Raw genomic sequence first — 18,684 nt, 5'->3', positions numbered from 1 at the left:
TAGCTGTCCCACCTGCATCTATGAGTTCTTCCTCTTCTGTATCCTCTCTGGACAACAAACAGATTCACTCCAAGAAATCAAATCCAACCAACAGTAATAAGGAGGCAACGATGAAAAGTTCTTCCATTTCATCGAGAGCCAGTGCTGGTATCTGTGACTTTTCATCCTGGGTTTTTTGGTGTTTTTTTTCCTTTGTATTTTGTTGTTGTTGATGGTTCAGTTTAGGTGGACTTATATCTTTAAAATATGAAGCAGGCAATATTGCTGTTTTTCTCACTTCTAAAGGGACACTTCCTTCAGTTAAGATCTGTTTTGGGGTATGTAGCCAAAAGAACCAGTTGATGACCTACAGATCTTCCTATCACTTGCACATGGAGAAATGATCATTTGCCTTGTAATTGGAGCTATTTGTTTACAGAACTTTTATATTTTGCAATCTTGACTCAGATTCATAGTCACTTGAAAAAAAGCCACTCCTCCTGATCATTGTGTGCTCAGCCGAGCATTTGCTTCATTCCTACAGTCAGTGTCCTTGTCACAGAAGAGTTTTGGAGCTTGGAATTGGGAGTGGCGTGAGAGGACATTTGTGCCAACTGGTCAACTTTTCTATAGTTGCTTGAATACTTCCAGTAATAGGTTTTACTACGAAGCATTTTTCATACCCAGTTTTATTATTTCATTCCCTAAATGTCTGCTACATGTAATATATATATATATATATTACAGGATATAAAGACAAGCTCAAATCAGACCCTTCTCTCAAGAAATTACAATTTAATAGGGCAGAGAAGATAACAAACACAATTAGCTCTGATCAAGGTAAAATGTGATTAATGTAAAGGAGAAGTCCAGAATGAGTACTAAACATCTTCAGCTGTCAGGTTTGGGGGTGGCTAGACAGGTCTTTAGAGGGCATCATGGGGAGGGGAGTGGGGGGTACCTGAATAGGCCTTTGAAGAACTAATTGTAGTAACTCACATTTATATAGATCTTTTTACATCTTTCCTCATGATAATCTTATGGAGATAGGTGGATAGTAAAGTATTAGTATCCCCATTTTACAAATGAGGACACTGAGATAAAGAGACATTAAAATGACTTGTCCACAACTAATAAGTGTAAAGGCTGGAAATTGAATTCAGTTCTCTTGGCTCCGAGTGGAATGATTTTTCACTCACCATGAGGGCTCCAAAGGGATCAAACTTCATATTATTCATGGAACTTTCTGGGAAAAGAAAACCTCTATTACATTGTTAGGATATCTTTATGGAGAACAAGATGCAGTAAAAGTTAAGCGACATCATAACTCACATGTGTAAAGAGTTTTAAGGTGTGCAAAACACATTCCTTACAATGACCCAACAAGGTGGATGGTGAAAACCTTTACCTTTTACAGACATGGAAACTAAAGCTAGAATAAAGGGGAGGGGGGTGGGGAGAGTACATTCCACTTGTGAGGAACAACAAAAACTGGGCATGGCAGGAGGATGTGGGAGAAGACCCTCTCCTCCAAGCCCCAAGAATGGGAAACAACACACAGTAGAGTGGGGCTGGGATAGCTTGGGAGAAGGAACAGCATGAGATAAAGCTGGAAAGTGAATGGTAACCAAATATAGGGGAGCAGCTCAGAGTCTCAGAGTTGTAAAGGCAATTAAAATGATCTTCCCAGGATGTCTAGTCCAACCATATGAACAGAAATTACCTCTGACATCTTTGGTAACTTGAGAGCAGTTCTCTTTAGAAATTCTGTCTTGTGTTGAGCTAAATTTTTTTTCTCTACAACTTGGGCCCATTGCTTCTAGTTTTGGCATCTGGGTCTAAGCAGACCTGGTCATTTCTCTTTTCCACACAAAAACCTTTCAAGTCCTTGAAGATAGATAGCATATTCCTACTAAATTTTTGCTTCTCCAGACTAAACCTGGTGCCTGGTCCCTTCACCTAATCATTTTATGGCATGGTTTATAATCTCCACATCTTTTTGGGCCCCGTTGAGGTTTGTTCTAAAACATGATCTCATTTTTGTAATCAGCACTGCATTTCAGATGTGATCTGAGTAGGATGGTGGATAGTAGGATTACAGCTTCCTTGTTCTTGATACTCTTCTTTTTAGGCAACTGGCTTTCACATTCCACTATTGATTTGTGTTGAGTTCATCCTATACAAAAACACTCAGACCTTTTGAAAAAAAATTGTTAACTTTTGGTTTAATTTAAAATTTTCCCTGTATTTCTCTCCCTTCTCCTCCCTGAGAGGCATCCTTTATGATGAATATTTTTTTTAAAAAAGAAAAAATCAATAAAATTGAAAAAGCATATTAAAAAATATTGACAATAAAAAGTGTTCCACTTCTTTGGACCCCCTACCTCTTCAAATGAATGAGGGGAAATAGTTTTACAACCATATCTTTTTCATATACGTTGTTGTCTAGGTATTCCTCTTTTGTCCTCTACTTGTACATTTAATTTTTTGAGCTCAAAATGTAAGGTCGGAAACATATAAATGTGTGTGTGTATATATATATATGTTAAATTTAATCTTAATAGATTGAACTCATCGAACTCATCTTGCTTGGCTATAAAGGTGTTCATGCAAGTTATGCACTCCTTCAAGTAACTGACAGAAATTAAACAGCATATGGCTGAGGTCAGATCTTGGGGCACCCCATGACATACCACCTGGAGATTTTCAGTTCTACTATTTGGGCCTGTTTATTCAATTGATTCTAAAGCCATGTAAATATACTATTATCTCCCCCACATCTCTCCATCTTCTTTTCACAAGTGATTTTTGTCAAAACTCTGCTAAAATTCAGGCTTACTATGTCTCTGGTGCCTCCTTTAGCAACCTAGTGACCTATTCCAAAATAAATTCCAGAATGGTTGATAAGGAAACAGTCCTTGAGGAAGTCATGTTGCTGCTTAGTTATCCCTGCCTTATTTTCTAAATAGGGATTTTCTAAAGAGACCATCCCTTCAATAAAACATTCTGGAGTTGTTCTAGGGATCAAAGTCAAACTCACTTCCCTAGAGTCTGAAGTATCTATCCCCTTCCTTTATTTTATTTTATTTTTTTACTTGATTAATTTTTTATTTTTAGGAAAATTTTCCATGGTTACATAATTCATGTTTTTACTTTACCCTTCACCCCCTCAAACTCCTCCCCCCCACCCATTGCTAACTCACATTTCCACTGGTTTTAACATGTGTGGTTTTTCCCTTCCTTTAAAAAAAAAACTGGAGTAGCATTTACCTACTTACTGCTGTAGAAACCTTCATTTCTTCAACAGTTTTCCAGAAATTACCACCAGAAATTTGACAGTCACTTCCATCAGTTCTTTCAGCACCCTTTATGGAAGTTATCTAGGCCTGTTGACTTGAACTCAGTGAGGGCAGTTAACTAATCTTTTGTTGTCTCCTAGCATTATCTGTATTCAAACTTCCAGGTAACTGATGATTTTGTTCTATATACTCTAAAAGAGCATTCTCAGCTTCTACTAGAAATCAGAGGCAAAAGCAGGGTTGAATATTCCTGTCTTCTCTTAGTTATCTGCTGTTTATCACCCCACCCACCACAAACTAACAGTTGTTTTTTCCAGTTTTAGCTCTTACTTTCAATATGTTTTAAAAAAATCTCCCATTTTTTGTTTTTTATATTGAATTTTATACCTTCTTAAAAGACAATGAGGCTTTTTTTAACCCTTACCTTCTGTCTTAGAATCAATACCTGGTATTGGTTCTGAGGCAAAAGAGCAATAAAGGCTAAATAGACAGTGGGGATTACGTGACTTGCCCAGGGTCCCACTGCTAGGAAGTGTCTGAGGCCAGGTTTGAACCCATTACCTCCCATCTCTATGGCTGGCTCTCCATCCATTGAGCCACCTAGCTGGCCCCACTATAAGACTTTTGTATTTGTTTTCAGTTAACTGACTTGTTTTGCATTGTCTTTACCTCTTTTAAAAATATAAGTTGGTTGATGAGTTCCCTATTTTCCTCTTTAGACAGTTCCTGACTTCCTTCTACATTGAAATCATTTATGTTTGTGTTGTTAGAATTTTATTTGGGAGAGCTTTCTATTCTTCTTGGGAAGATAAATGCAAGGGAGAAGCCCAAAGTGTAATAGAAATTTTTGGGGTGGGAGAGTTCATCTTTCAGGGTTGGGGGATGCCTAGAGAAGACCTTGGAATTCTGCTTATCTTTTCTGTAAACTCTTTGAAACTCACTGTCCCAAGATCCAGAGTACATTCAAGCTATTTTCATGGTCAGGAACAGGAATTTAGATTTTGTTCTGTACACAGCCAAATTGCCATTTTTTTTTATTTAAGTGGAAATCATTCTGTCTTTAACCTCTATCTGTTGACCATAGTTTTCACCTTTGGAATAGCTCAGAACAAGCTTATTTGTTTTTCTCTAAGATCGTCTTTCAAATATCATAAGAGAGCAGTTATGTGTCTCCAGACTAAATATTCCTATTTCCTTTCATCATTCTTCACTTGTAGTTTCCATACTCCTCATCATATTGGTTGCCATCCTTTGTATGTGCTAATTTGTCATTGTTCTTCTTAAATCATGGCACCAAGAGTTGAGCACAGACCTAACGTTGTCTGCCCAGGCCAGCTTGCAATGATATTATTTCCTGGGATCCAGACACAAACTTCCAACACTGTAGCCTAGGCTTGTGTTAGGTTTTTGAGAAGGTATGTCCCATAGTTTCTTGCTGATGTCTTATTTAGATGCCTTACTGTAGTTTAGACCTGCTTCTGAATTTTCTAAGGCCATATCCAGAGAGTAGTTGCTCTGGGCAGCCTTGCTAAATCTACACCTGGCATCCAAAGATCAGTCTAGCCACATTCAGAAAGGTTTCTGTGTAGATTGCCTCAGTATAGTAACTGTTTTATCCACAATGACTAGCAAAAAAAACAACTATGTGCTAAGGCATGGAAATGCAGTTCAAAGTGATACTGCCACAGCCTGGGAATCCTAGGGTCATTTATTAAGGCTGTGTTTAATTGCCTAACATGCTTATTTCTCTTCAAACTGGGACCAATATTGACTCATTATTTTGTTTGCAAAGCAGGGTCTACTACTTCAGTTACATCTGCAGGAAATAAACGGGATGAAGAAATTCATGTTGGAGACCGAGTGCTGGTGGTAGGCCAGAGGACTGGCACAGTCAGGTTCCTTGGAACAACAAACTTTGCACCAGGTAGCTTATTTTGGTTTATTTATTTTCTTTCAATTCAGAAGAAATTTCAGAACTTCCCATCTGTGAAAATGAATTACATTCAACTCTCTTAGCAGAGGATGCAGTGGCAATGAACATATGGAACAATGGATAATCCTCAAACCATTTGTACTTATTTTAAGAATATTAATCTGATTTTCCCCAAAAGATTTATCTTTGCATTTATGTTTCTCTTAGACTAATAATCACCTTAGTCTGTATTCTCCTGCTGTGCACTTAGTGTTTGCTGCTGGGGATCATGCTAGGTGAGAGAAACAAGACTGGGATTATGTTTTTTCCCCTGGGATAATCCATAAAATGAATAATTTTCTCTCAGGCAACCAAGAGTTGACTATATAACTTTGAAGGGAATAGAAAATCCTATTTTCCCAGAAGAGTGACTTTGCTTGATCATGCTATACTAAAGCAAACTAAAAGCTTGAGTATGCACAGTACACTTAAACATTTATGTGTGCATATATTTATTTTTGGACTTCTCATGTAGATTAAAAAATCAGACTTAATCTTGTGCTTTTATGTAAAAGAGACTATTTTGTACTTTTCTATTACTAATAATGTATATTTATTTAATGCTTTGCAGCTTTACAGTTTACAAAACACTTTCATGTACTTTGCATTATTGTACTTTCAAATGGAAACTTAGTAGTTCCATGCCAAGTGAAGCTGTGTGCTGAAAATTTAAAGTGGCAGTATTGCCACGTTGACACATGGTGGCATTGCAATATTTCAAAAAGAAAATGTATCCTGAAAAATTGATGAGGAATAAGCATATAGTATTCTGTCCTTTTCATCCCTTACCTGTCTGTTTTTGATTATAATACCTCAGGTTGATTGTGGGCTGATTCCTTTTTTAGAATTCACTGTTATCTCTCAATTCTTCAGTTGGCAATTGAGTTTGTCTAGTCTTTTCCTATTGATTGTTCCCAAAGAACAGCTTAGTCAGATCATTGGAGCTGGAAGAGACTTAAGAGGTCATTGAGACCTTTCCCTTTCATTTCCCAGATTAGGAGACTGAAGACTAGAAAGGCTTTTTCCTAGATGACTTTCTAGAAAGGGTATTTTCTTCTGAGACCATGTATCTTTACTATTTTTTTTTACTCAATCTAGCAAAGCAAAATATTTTGACCATATAGCTACTAATTAAGATCCATTTTTAATCCTGAAATCTTTAGAAGTTCAAAAAAATTATTTACTTGACTTTTCTCTTTAAACTTCTGTCAAGTATTCTGAGGTTTGGGGGGATGATAATATGGCAAATTCCATAAAGTCGGGCGTTCTGTCTGTTTGAACTTTGCATCTCTCTCCATGTCTAGCACAGCATTCTGTATCTAATAGGTGCTTACCAAATGTTTGCTGTCATATTTTAGATGTGCCATATTTTTGGAGATTAGTCAAATATGGTACTTATAATCAAGTAAACATTTATTAATGCCTTCTCTGTACAAGACGGTGTGATAGGTGATAAGTGTACAAAGACAAAAATGGAAAACATCAGTTTTCAGAACAGGCAGTGCAGTCTCTGATCTTTGATGTGGCTACAAAACCTTGATCTGTTAAAGATGTTCCATCTCTCTTTCTGAGCAGTTTTATGTGCCACCCATGAACTATAATAAACAATAAGTGATAAGTGGGGCTCATCAGCAGAGAGACTGTAGTCATAGCATTGCTTGTCCCTGCTCAGCCCTTTGGAGTTTCATGGGTGCAGGGACTCTCCTGGGGCAGCTCAGAGCATGTGCTCCATGGTGAGCTCCCAGGACAGACCTGTCTTAAGAGCATTGAAATGTAACTTCAGGTACACAGCAGAGCTGAGGTGCTGTGGAAGATAGCAGGGCCAGATAGAGCCACCTGACTTAGAACATGTGTGGCTTATTTTTATGAGACATTAAATGGAAGAACTAAGAACCGTGACAGGCCCGTCTCCTTCCAGCTTTGTAGTTCCACATTAGTGAATAGCCTGTACGTAGAAAAGGAATTGGTTATAGTCTCTTCACTGCATTCTCAAATGTGGAAAATTATATCGTCTTTGACCATGGAGAACAACTTAGAAATGGTAAAATTTCCCCTTGGATTACCTTTCCTGTCATTATTTAGTTAAATCAAACACCTAAGAAAAGACACTGATTTAGGAATTTGATAACTTATAATATTTAGATCTAATATTTATTTGCATTTTCTATTTTTCACAACAGGTCATACCTAGACACTATTTCTATTTGATTCTCCTTTATATTTTAAAGTAATTTCACATTTTGCCTCACCTAGTCTTTCCTATCTTGAATAGAGAAAGGAGGAGTCTGGTCCTGCCTCTGATGCTTTGTGACCAGGAACCATCACATTACCTCTCTGACCCTCACTTTCCTTCTTTCTAAAATGGGGATAATAATGGCTAAGATTGGAAAGAAAATTAAATGAGATGATGTATGCAAAATTCTTTGGAAATTTCAAAGTGTTACATAAGTGTTTTTAGTTAAAATACCCATTGTACCCAATTTTTCCCATTGTTCTATAAAACTATACTTAAATTATTATAGATATGTTAAGACCTATTGTATTTTAATGATTGCCAAAGAGAGGAAGGAAAGAACATTTAAGTGCCCACTATGTGCTTTACAAATATTATCTCGTTTGACCCTCATAACAACCCTGAGAGGGAGATGCTATTATTATCTTCATTTTACAGTAAAATAAATAAGGCAGACAGGTTAGATGACTTCCCTAGCCACACAGCTTAAAAGCACTTAAAAACCTTCTGGAAAATTCATAAGATCAAATCTAAATCCCTTTATTCCCATGTTAAAAAATACTATTTCTTGTTCAGGGTCAGTTTAGAAAATAGCTGTTTGCCACCTTGCCTGAACATTCTTTCAGTCCTTGGACTAATTGATTTCCTCCTGAGATTCCTTTTTCTGTCATACTTTCCATCCCACCACCCATTTTGGTGCTTTCTGCAGCATCCCCTTCCTATTCTACATGCTCCACTTTAATTGGGTAGCATTGAACTAGACTCAGTAATCAACATTATAGGGCAGATGCTAGTTGTGGCAGCCTTACCTTATTCTTATATATATAAGAATATATATATGTGAATATATATATTAGGTATTCTTATAGCTCCCCAGTTTAGTCTTGTGGTCTTAATATCATGCTTACTTTTATCTTGGCTTAATTTTTGTATTTATTAGAGCTCCTGGATATATTTTGGTTATGTTTACATAGAATTAGTGCATGCCAAATGTTAATTTCTCTAGTTGATTTTTCCTTCCCCAATGTACTACTCTGCTGTTATGTTTATTAAATTATGTTGTTGTTGTTTCTGACTACTTTTCTGCAAACTAATTTTTATCATTTGCCAACTTAGTGCCCATATTCCATGTTCCATCACTTAGATTAATCTCTGAAAATGTTCAATTTCATTGGACCCAGGACTAATCCACTGACTGTGAGGAAGTTTTAGATGCTTCCTAACCTTGGTGTTCATATTCTAGGAGTTTGGTGTGGCATCGAGCTTGAAAAACCCTATGGCAAGAATGATGGTTCCGTTGGAGGGGTGCAGTACTTTACTTGTCAACCAAGATATGGAATATTTGCTCCCCCAAACAGGGTGCAGAGGTAAAAATGGAATATTTCTATATATTTGTTCCCAAGCACATAGTTTCTAACTGGCTTTTGCTTGCAGTTAGAATTCTTCCTTTAATATTAGAGTGGAGCGTTGCAATTCATTCCTTCTTCTAAGGGGTTAAGTAACTAGCTACCTTCTTTAGAGGGAGGGATCATGGAAGGCAAAATTTCCTTTTGCTGAGGATTTGCAGTTTTAAAAAACATCCTTTCTTCCTCATCTGCATATCCTGTGAGTACGGATAAGCTATTAGATGTGGCATTGCAGCTATGAACAGTGAGAGCAGCAAGCTTAATCTGTCATGCAAACAAAAGTTAAAATGCTATCTGATTGCTTCAGTCACATCCTAACTGCATTACATTTCCTGCCAGCAGGCACCCCATTCATTCTCTTACAAACCTAATGGAACCAAAATGGCTCTTTCCTCTGATTCCTTTCGGTCTCAAAAATAGATAGACAGTAGATCTTTGGGGGAAGTGGAGCTTCCAGGATTTTTTTATATGTGAGAAACTGGCTCACTGTTTTTTTGTTAAGATATTACACTTTTAAAATTGCCCTAGTTCACTTTGGTTTTAGACAATAAGTTTACCAGACGCAAATCCTCTACAAATCCTAGGCCCCATTATGTGAAATGACTTGTTGTATATGCCGAGAGATGCATTGTCTTGGTACAATTTTCAGTGGAAGGGAAATGGTATAATAATTTCTAAATACAAAATAGCATGAATAATGTAACTATATGCATGTGAACTGTTCTGCCAGCCGTTGTCTGGCTGTGAACCTCATCTGGTTCATACAGTCTTTCTTTTTCAGTAGAAACTTTAGACAATAGAGTATAAATGGATTCTGTCAAGATAGATTCCAGATAAAGTATTTCAGATTTTCTTCTGTTTTTTGGTTCTCCTTTTTGGAAACTTGGAAAGGACCAACTTCTTTTATCCTTTATAGCCTATTCTTTTAAATGATATTGTTTTATCTTAAAAAGGTTACTCATGGTTATTTGGGCAACAAGGACATGAGTTTATTCATCCAACAAATAACTGAGCTGAGTGTGCTGTACATTGAACACAGTATTTTGAGAGGCACTGGGCTGGATATTGAAGCAAATATTGGTCATATGTTATGTTAACATTAATAGCAATATTTTATTGTATTTATATGGCATTTAGTACTTATAAAACACTTTACAGATATTACTTCCTTCTATCTTTACATCAATTGTGGGAAGTAGATGCTATTAATATTTTAAATAAAAGTTAAATCAAAACATTACCTTGTTTTATAAAGGGATCTTGGATGATTTTATAAATATGTGAGGGTATTCTTGTCCTAAATGTCTTAGTGCGTCTTTTTTTTTTAATTCTAATTTTTAAAAAACCCTTACCCTAGGCAGAAGAATGGTAAGAACTAGGCTATAGGGATTAAGTGACTTGCCCAGGGTCACACAACTAGGAAGTGTCTAAGGCCAGTTTGAACCTAGGACCTCTCGTCTCTAGGCCTGACTCTCACTCCACTGAACTACCCAGCTACCTCCCTTCGTGCCACTTTAAGTTCTAATAGTGATATACCCTTTTCTAAAATGACAAAACTCTAAACCTCTCACTGCCCATCATTCCTTCTTTTCTGTTATCCCTGATCTCTTCTCTGTTTTTTCTATAAATTATTTACCTTCCACAAAACTTTTTTTGCCTTTTGACATTTATGATAACTTTTTCCATTTCATTTACATAGTTACGACCAGGTAGTGATTTTTTTCCTGTCTAAATCTCAAAATGTTTTGTATCTTAATTGACTTGTCTTATTATTGTTTTTTCTTTCCTTTATGACATTTTATATAATTCATTTCCTTTTCAGCTATCTTAATGATGGTGATGGCATTTATGCATGTATATGTGTATATATACACACATGTAAACTCGTGTATCGATGATGGTATCATTATTAAGATATTAGTAAAAATCACATAAAAGTTAAATTAAATCTCAGAGGAAGGGAAAAATCAATAAGAAAGTTAGGAGAAATTATTTTTTTCAGGAAAAACTTTTAAAAAGTGGTTTTCAGAATGTATCTGTGGATATTATTACATTGGATCTTCACTGAAATTCTGGGAGAAGTTAATTAGCCTTCCTTTATAGCCGAGGATCCTAAGAGTTAGAGAGGGGAATTGACTGTCCTCCAGGTTATGACTTATAAATGGCAGAAAGGACCCAGCTATTCTTGTTTTCAGTCTGTTGCATTGTACTATTTCTAATTTGGTGAGTGACTCTAATTCTGTCATTACTTTCTTCTCCCCTTTCTTATATATCTCCAAGTCACTTTTCCCCCTCAATGACTGCAACTCCTGTTTATTGATTAAACACAAATATCTTTATTTCTGACTTTTCCCCCTTCTATTCAGTACTCTTAAAAATAACAGAGGTCATCTCTAAAGGAACCTCTCTTTATACTCTTTGTTATTTCTTGATTGCCTTGTCTTTTGTCATTAAGTTCTCCCAAAATGCTGTGTTAAGTTCTCCCTAAGCAAAGAGAACAGTTTTAGTCTCTGCTGCTGAGGAAGTTAAAATCCAAATAAACTCAAACCTAAGAGAACGAGTCCTTCAGAATAAAAGGTCATTTAGATTTCAAAGAAAATACAGGAAGACCATTTTCAAAATGGGAACAGCTTTAGGATTGCTTCATGAGAATAAAAATTAATATTACAAGTGTTGTCATGTCTCCATTGAAAGGCAGTATCATGGGGGCAGTTGGGTGGCTTAGTGGATTGAGAGCCAGGCCTAGAGACAAGATGTCCCGGGTTAAAATCTAGTCTCAGCCACTTCCTAGTTGCATGTGGGCAAGTCACTTGACCCCTATTACCTAGCCCTTAATGCTCTTCTGCCTTGGAACCAATAGATAATATTGATTCTAAGTTGGAAGGTAAGTTTAAAAAGAAAGAAAGCTAGAACCAGAGATTTGTATTGAGATGTTTGCTTGTTTTGTTTTCCCAATAGACTAAAAGATACTCTTTCAGAGAATGTATCAAGTAAACGAAATCATCCAGGGCCAGGTAAGAATAAGAAATTTATTAAAACTTTCAAAGAAGAAACTACCAATTCTTCATTGCATGAACTACTTCCACTCCTCCTTTTTTAAGGAAACAGACACAAAAGTGCCTTAATATACTCCTTTTGTAGAAGTCATTTTATTACCTTTAATTGACAATCGACTGGAGCTCTCAGTACTCAAAAATTAAAAAGTATATTCTTAGGACATTAATACATACTGCTTCTTGTGATAAAAAGGAATTAATTTTCTTTGAATATGTAAAAACCAGGTTTCTCTAGAAGTAAACATTACTTTTTTCTTAGATATACTTTCATTTTTTCTTCCAATTTCTTAGTAGCTTATTAAAAACATTACATTAAGTAGAAAAAATGGTATCTTTATCAGCATACAGAGTGATTTTGTGGTCTTTTAGTATCCAATATCTTCTAGAAAATTAAAAAAAACCCTGGAAAAATGATTGTCTTATTCTTATTTGTATATAGTTTGATTAATAAGGATATAAGAAATCATTTGAATTTTGGAAAAAATTTCTCAAGAAATCTAAGCTATAATTATGTTCCATATATATGTGCTTTCTCCCTTTGACTCCTGCTTCCAAGGAAACACTTGATATAATAGAACATCTGCAAAAGTAGAGACAGAAGATGGGGTTGAATAGACACTATAAGTTTGGGGTTTTTTTCCTTTTTTCTACCATTAATTTTCCTACTTAGGTTTTAGGCGAAGTTTCAGTACAACTTCTGCATCTTCTCAAAAAGAGATAAATAGAAGAAATGCTTCTGAAAAGTGAGTATCAAGTTATTTAGAAATATAGATAGTTGAGATAAGTGTAACTTAAAATGTTATGGAAGATGGATCTACCTACTATTTTGTGCCTTATTCTTTGATCTGTTTCTTAACATTTAGGAGTAATGAGTAATCCCAGCACTAATAGTGGAATAGGTACTTTTTAATTATTCTTTAAACATTCTTTTCTTTTAAAATTTAGAGTTTTAGATTCTCTCTCTCCCTGCTACTTCCCCCTGTACTGAGAGTATTCTTTTAATGACTATTGTTACCTCTCTTTAAAACTCTTATGAAGGGTTTTTCAAATATATCATCTGTTTCTTCTCCCTATTTCTCTGAACCACACTAATAGCCTAAATCAAATGTAGTGCCAGTAGGATTATTTTTATTTTATCAAATGTGCCGTGTTCCCAAGTAAATATAAATTATATGTTTTAAAATAAGAATTAGGGAAAAACAAACCTTGATTTGAATGACTTATATAGAAGTAGGATTTCAGTTTGTGAGTAGTTGATTTATTTATAAATATTGAAGTTTATATACATATTTTTATTCTTTGAGCACAAACTGATAGGAAGATAAGAGAACTGTCATGTCTAGTCTCCACATGCCTTCATAAATAAGTGCTATTCTAAGGCCTGTGTTGTGGTGTATAGGTGGCTTTGAGCTCTTGAAAGTGATGTCTCCCAAACTTGACAAACTTTGACTGTTGGGCATCTCAAACTGGCTGCCTTGTATACATCTTAAACTTGGTGTGTCCAAAACTGAGCTCTTTCCAAATCTTTCCTTTCAAGGCTTTCCGAGCGCTTCTGAACTTCTCTTTTTCCATCAAGAGGATCGTTGCCATCTCAGGCACTTAGGCCCAAAACCATGATGTCATCCTTGTGTCCTCCCTGGATCTCTGACTCCCACATACAGCTTGTGCCACCCTGGGGCAGACCCTCCCCACCTCTCCCTGTACTGCTGCACTAGCTTGCTCCTTGGTTCCCCCAGCTCGAGCCTCTCCCCACTCTAGCCCATCCTCCCCTTGGCTCACCCTGGTCTTCCTGAAGGGCAGGCCTGACCATGCTTCTCTTTCCAGGAAGTTCCAGAGGCTTCCTCTGCCCTCCATGACCAAAAAACAATCTTTGTTTGGCATTCAAAGTCTTTCATGACCTCTCCCCCGCCTTCCTTTCTAGTCTTCTTACACCTGCTTCTGCTTTCTCTACTCTGCAATCCAGTAACATTGGCCCTGGCTGTTCCTGTTCCTCCTCCTCCTTCCAACTTTGGGCATTTTCATTGTTTGTCCTCCACGTTTGGAATCCTCTCCTTTATTTTGCCTCTAAGACCTAGCTGAAATCCCACCTTGTACCAGAGTCCTCCTCCCTGGTCCAGCTTGTCCAGAGTTGTTTGTGAGCGCCTAGATTCCAGGACCATCTTTGACCTTCTTTCCCACCGCACAGTCCGAGGCGCCAGAGAGATATTTAATCAATGCTGATTGACTTCTCCACTCTCCTCCCCCCCGCTAAGTTCATCTGCCACCAAAATCACCTTGTGTCTGTTTGGTACGTGCTTTTATACGTACCGTGTAACACGGGCCTGGAATCATGGGATGTCTGCTCTTCAGAAGCCAGCAAGTGAAGCAGGGAGGGGGCGTCCTCAGGCGTTTGGCCCTGAAGTCTCTGTTGGTTACCACCAACAACCCCAGCTAGGCCCGGTTCCACTTCTGTAGGAGAGAAAAGGGGCAGAAGAGATGTAGAATCATGTGGCTTTTAGATTGTAAACTTTAACCTGGGTATTGGGATTTTAGATGTGAGCTCATTGTCCAGTGGCCACATTTCTGGAGGAATTAAATCACAGCTTCTTAGTCATTCTTGGTAAAGTGGATAGAACCTGGCACTTTTTTTTAAGCCCTTTCTTTCTGCCTTAGTCAATACTGTGTGTTGGTTCCAAGGTAGAAGAGCAGTAAGGGCTAGGCAATGGGGGTTAAGTGACTTGCCCAGGGTCACACAGCTAGGAAGTGTCTGAGGCCAGATTTGGACCCAGGAACTCCTGTCTCTAAGTCTGGCTCTCAGTTTACTGAGTTACCCAGCTGCCCCTAACCTGGGACTTCTTGACACTAAGTTAGCAAGACCCAGGTTCAAACTCCATCTGAGGTGCTCACTAGCTGTATGATTCAGGGCAAGTCACTTAACCTCTTGGTATCGGTTTTTTCATCAGTAAAATGAAAGACTTGGACTTGATGGCCTCTGAGATCCTAACTCTGTTATCTCACTATAAACAAAAGCAGAGGAAAGATGGAGATTCCAACAAAATGGAAGAATGCATCTCCTTATTGCAGTAGTCCAGGGGAAGGTAAGGCATGAAAGCCTGAGCCAGCCAGGAGAGCCTTTGTGTGAGTGAGGAGAAGAGCCTGTGTACAAGACATGTGAAGGTAGAAGCGACAGCAACACTTACAAAAGTGAACAAAAAGTCATCCCAATTTTGCTCCCCCCACCCCAACTTTACCCCGTAACCCTGTGGCAATCATGGATTTGTCTATAAACATTAGTCGATGGGTATTTTTGTGGTGACAGTCCCAGCACTTCCATCAGGCATTGCAAGTGAAATCCTGAATCTAGAATGAGATCCTGGGGAAGCCTGAAGAAAGCACCTTTTCTGCAATGAAAAACATTTTCATATTAAGTTATACATTTTCTTACCTACGTTTAATTATTTTAAAATTATTTTACTTAAAAATCATGTTTGCCACTGAAAATCAATGTAAAAGTTGTATCATATGGTCATTGTGGCTAAATTTTAAAAGATAACATACGTAATTTCTACCCCGAATAGATCCAAAAGTGCTTTATTCCGTCGAAGCTGGAGCAGCACTCCATCTACCGGGGGTGTAGAAGGGCCTGTTAAGCTGCACCAGGGCTCCCAGGTTCTCCTGACCAGCTCTAACGAGATGGCCATCATTAGGTATGTGGGCCCCACTGACTTCGCTCCAGGAACATGGCTTGGACTGGAACTCAAAGGCGCCCGGGGAAAGAACGATGGCTCCGTCGGGGACAAGCGTTATTTCACCTGTAAGCCAAACCACGGCGTTCTGGTTCGGCCAAGCAGAGTCACCTATCGGGGCATCAATGGATCCAAGCTGGTGGATGAGGACTGTTGACCTCGAGAGGGGCAGGGCTGGGCAGCTGGGCATACGGCATGCAGGGGCAATGGCCTACGTGTGGGTAACATGCCTCTCTTCAGAGTGACATTAAGGCCATTTACAGATTAAACTTTAAACAAAAAGAATAGGAAGATTTTAAGAATCATGAATCTCAAGATCATTTTAAGATAGTTTATTTTTCAAAGCTTTTAGACCCAAGTATGGTCCTAGGATGTCAGAAAATTGTGCCATTAGGAGACCAACCAACATGTTCTGTTGCCTGTTCTGTCTTACTTTGTCGTTATACCATTGGATTCTTGTTGTTCAAAGCATTGGCTGCATTTTACTTTGATGTTTTCCTTTAGCCGTCAAAAGTGTCTTGGGAATCGTTATCCCTGTCTGCACTTTGTCCAGTCAGAGCTACAAAATGGCCCTAGGTGGCTGATCAGTCCTAAAAACAGCCTCTCTCTCTCTGGGCCTCCAGAGGAGCCCTATTTCAAACATGCAGAGTCTAGAATTGTAGACTTGAAAAGACCTCATGACTTATCTAGTCTGGATCTAGTTTATGGATGAGGAAACTGAGGCGCAGGAACATGAAGTGATTTCCCCCAGGCTCACAGCTGCTGAGGCCTTCTGACACCCAGCCTTGTGCCATCTGCACCCTACGTGCTGCAGGGATCCTCGGCATTCTTCTGAATCACTTCTCAAGGATCACTGACAAAGCGCCCTTCAGAGAGTCAGCTCCCATTTTCAATACCACCTTATTGCTGCATAAAAGACCACATTTGGAAGAAGCACTTTTAAAACTTGATGCACTTTCATCTCCATGGAAATCTCCTCACTGCATCTTGAAACGCTTTGCCAGTTTTTCTTGCTGGCTATAAAGAAATCGCTTAAAAGATGCACTTAAGAGAACGGTGTAGATTGAGACATCCTAGACTGGAAGTAGTCATGTAAATAGCTCACGTATAGAATGCAGTGTGGTCTACCACACACTTTTCCTTGCTCATAAATAGAAATAAAAATATTGCACAGATAGCCGAGGTCTTTGTGGTACACATTCAATTCAAGCATTTCTTTATTTCTCTTTGGGGTGTTACTCCTAAGGTGGCCATGACATTTGCCTTAGTTGGTTTCAGATTTTCCCAATCATTGCCCAAGTATTTGAGCTTTGGCTAAATGTTACACAAATTCGACAGGGGAACCCATTTTCTTTCTGCAGCTTGTGCCCATCTTCAATGGTAAGCTTTGTAACAGAATACCATTGCAAGGTATTTGTGTTATGTCTGTGTCTGAATGTTTCTGTCCCATAAATGTAAAAGATTTATATTTTATTGTAGATATTTAGATTTGAAGAGACTACAAAAATAGTAAAACAGTTCACTTTATAAGATTTAAAATTATCCTTAACAATGGAACTGCCTTTGCACTTAGAAAGAAATAACATGTTCAGATATTTTGCAATATACTATTTTTAAACTGAATTCTGCTGCTCTGCTGCTCTTTTGAAAAAAAAAAAGTATGGTATTTCAAATACTGCTAGACCTATTTTCCTGAACTACATTTGCAAAACAAGGCTGTAATACACTGCCTTTTAATCAAGGAATATTTTTACTGACTAAAGAAAATGAATGTACTGTGATTTTGAATGTAAACTTATTTTATTATACCGTTTCCGAAAAACTCTGTTTATTTATACCTTGAGATGTATGTGGATACCCAGAACTTTTACCAAGTCTAAAATGTTTCCTCTTGTACATCAGAGCTCTATAAATTAAAATGTGTTATATTAATGTTGACAATGATTTGCTTTTAGGGAAACCATAAACCACCATTTTTTCCTCCCTTGCAACCTTTATTTTCTTTCATGCATATATTATGTGAATAGAGAACATCTATTAAATTCATACAAATTTATACATTCATGCATAAATACATGAAAAGATTTTTTTCATCTTTAGCTTATTAACTGTCAGTCTACTCGTACTGAATTGTAGCTTCTTGAGCATAAATAAAATGGGAAACCATTGTGTTTTGGAATAGTGTCTCATGATGGACTCTTTCTATTATTCTTTTCTTCTCCTTTAGCCCATATCATTAGAATATACCATCATTTTCTTTGAAAAACAAAACATTTTATAAAGAATTGGGGGTTGTTTTCTCTACTAAGTCGACTGTCCCTGTGTGCTTGACTCTTCTCATAAACTCTTCAAAAATGAGTGTGTTTTCTTTAATACAGCAAGGTTGGTTAAACAAACCACCCACTGTGGAAAGTGTTTTAATAGGCAGATTGTTATTTCATAAACTCTTGCTAGAAACATAGAAGATTGTCTTTTTGCTTCTTTTATACACATGTAAAGAAAATGGTTTCATTTATTAGTGTTCAAAATTTACATGGAAAAACACAAACACACACGGTCCTATCAGACTGATCACTACATTTTTATATTTTATTTCACATTTTTGTGATCCACCTTGGTGGTAAGCTTCCTAATGCGTGATGCAGTGTCTTACTGTATGCTTACATCTCTCCCATTACCTTGAGCTAAATTATGTCATCATCACTGTTATTAAGTGCCTACCTCATAGTAGGCTCTTAATCAATGGAGGTTGAATGAATGAATATTTTGTAGGTAATTCCTTTGCTGAAGTTATGCTTTGATGCTTCATTGTGGCAAGGATATGATGCCTGGAACTCAAAAGCATTTTCATTACAGTGTTAGCTAGCTCTGTTAACTAGCTCAAGTCCTGTTGAAACTTGAAAGAATTTGACAATGGACCCAGAATTCATTTGCTGTTCAATAAGCAAGGAGTAGCTCAGGCAAGTTGAGGAGGTTTGTCACCAGGCTACACAGAAAGTGATGTTCTTCTGGGT

General features: G+C 37.4%; 1 protein-coding gene across 1 annotated transcript in view; it reads left to right on the top strand.

Annotated features, from left to right (window-relative positions):
* Nucleotides 1-18,131, top strand: part of CLIP4 (CAP-Gly domain containing linker protein family member 4) — an 81,592-nt gene extending 63,461 nt beyond the window's left edge. Inside the window, exons 6-11 of the mRNA XM_044659595.1 lie at nucleotides 4-147; nucleotides 5,074-5,202; nucleotides 8,727-8,850; nucleotides 11,848-11,903; nucleotides 12,616-12,688; nucleotides 15,503-18,131. Of these exons, the coding sequence (XP_044515530.1) occupies nucleotides 4-147; nucleotides 5,074-5,202; nucleotides 8,727-8,850; nucleotides 11,848-11,903; nucleotides 12,616-12,688; nucleotides 15,503-15,827 (851 nt within the window). The 3' untranslated portion in view covers nucleotides 15,828-18,131. The remainder of the gene's footprint in view (nucleotides 1-3; nucleotides 148-5,073; nucleotides 5,203-8,726; nucleotides 8,851-11,847; nucleotides 11,904-12,615; nucleotides 12,689-15,502) is intronic.
* The last annotated feature ends 553 nt before the right edge of the window (nucleotides 18,132-18,684 follow it).

The sequence above is a fragment of the Gracilinanus agilis genome, chromosome 2 (genome assembly GCF_016433145.1).
Source record: "Gracilinanus agilis isolate LMUSP501 chromosome 2, AgileGrace, whole genome shotgun sequence".
NCBI lineage: Eukaryota > Metazoa > Chordata > Mammalia > Didelphimorphia > Didelphidae > Gracilinanus > Gracilinanus agilis.
The sequence above is the reverse complement of the archived record's forward strand: the minus strand, read 5'-3'. Positions and strand labels throughout refer to the sequence as shown.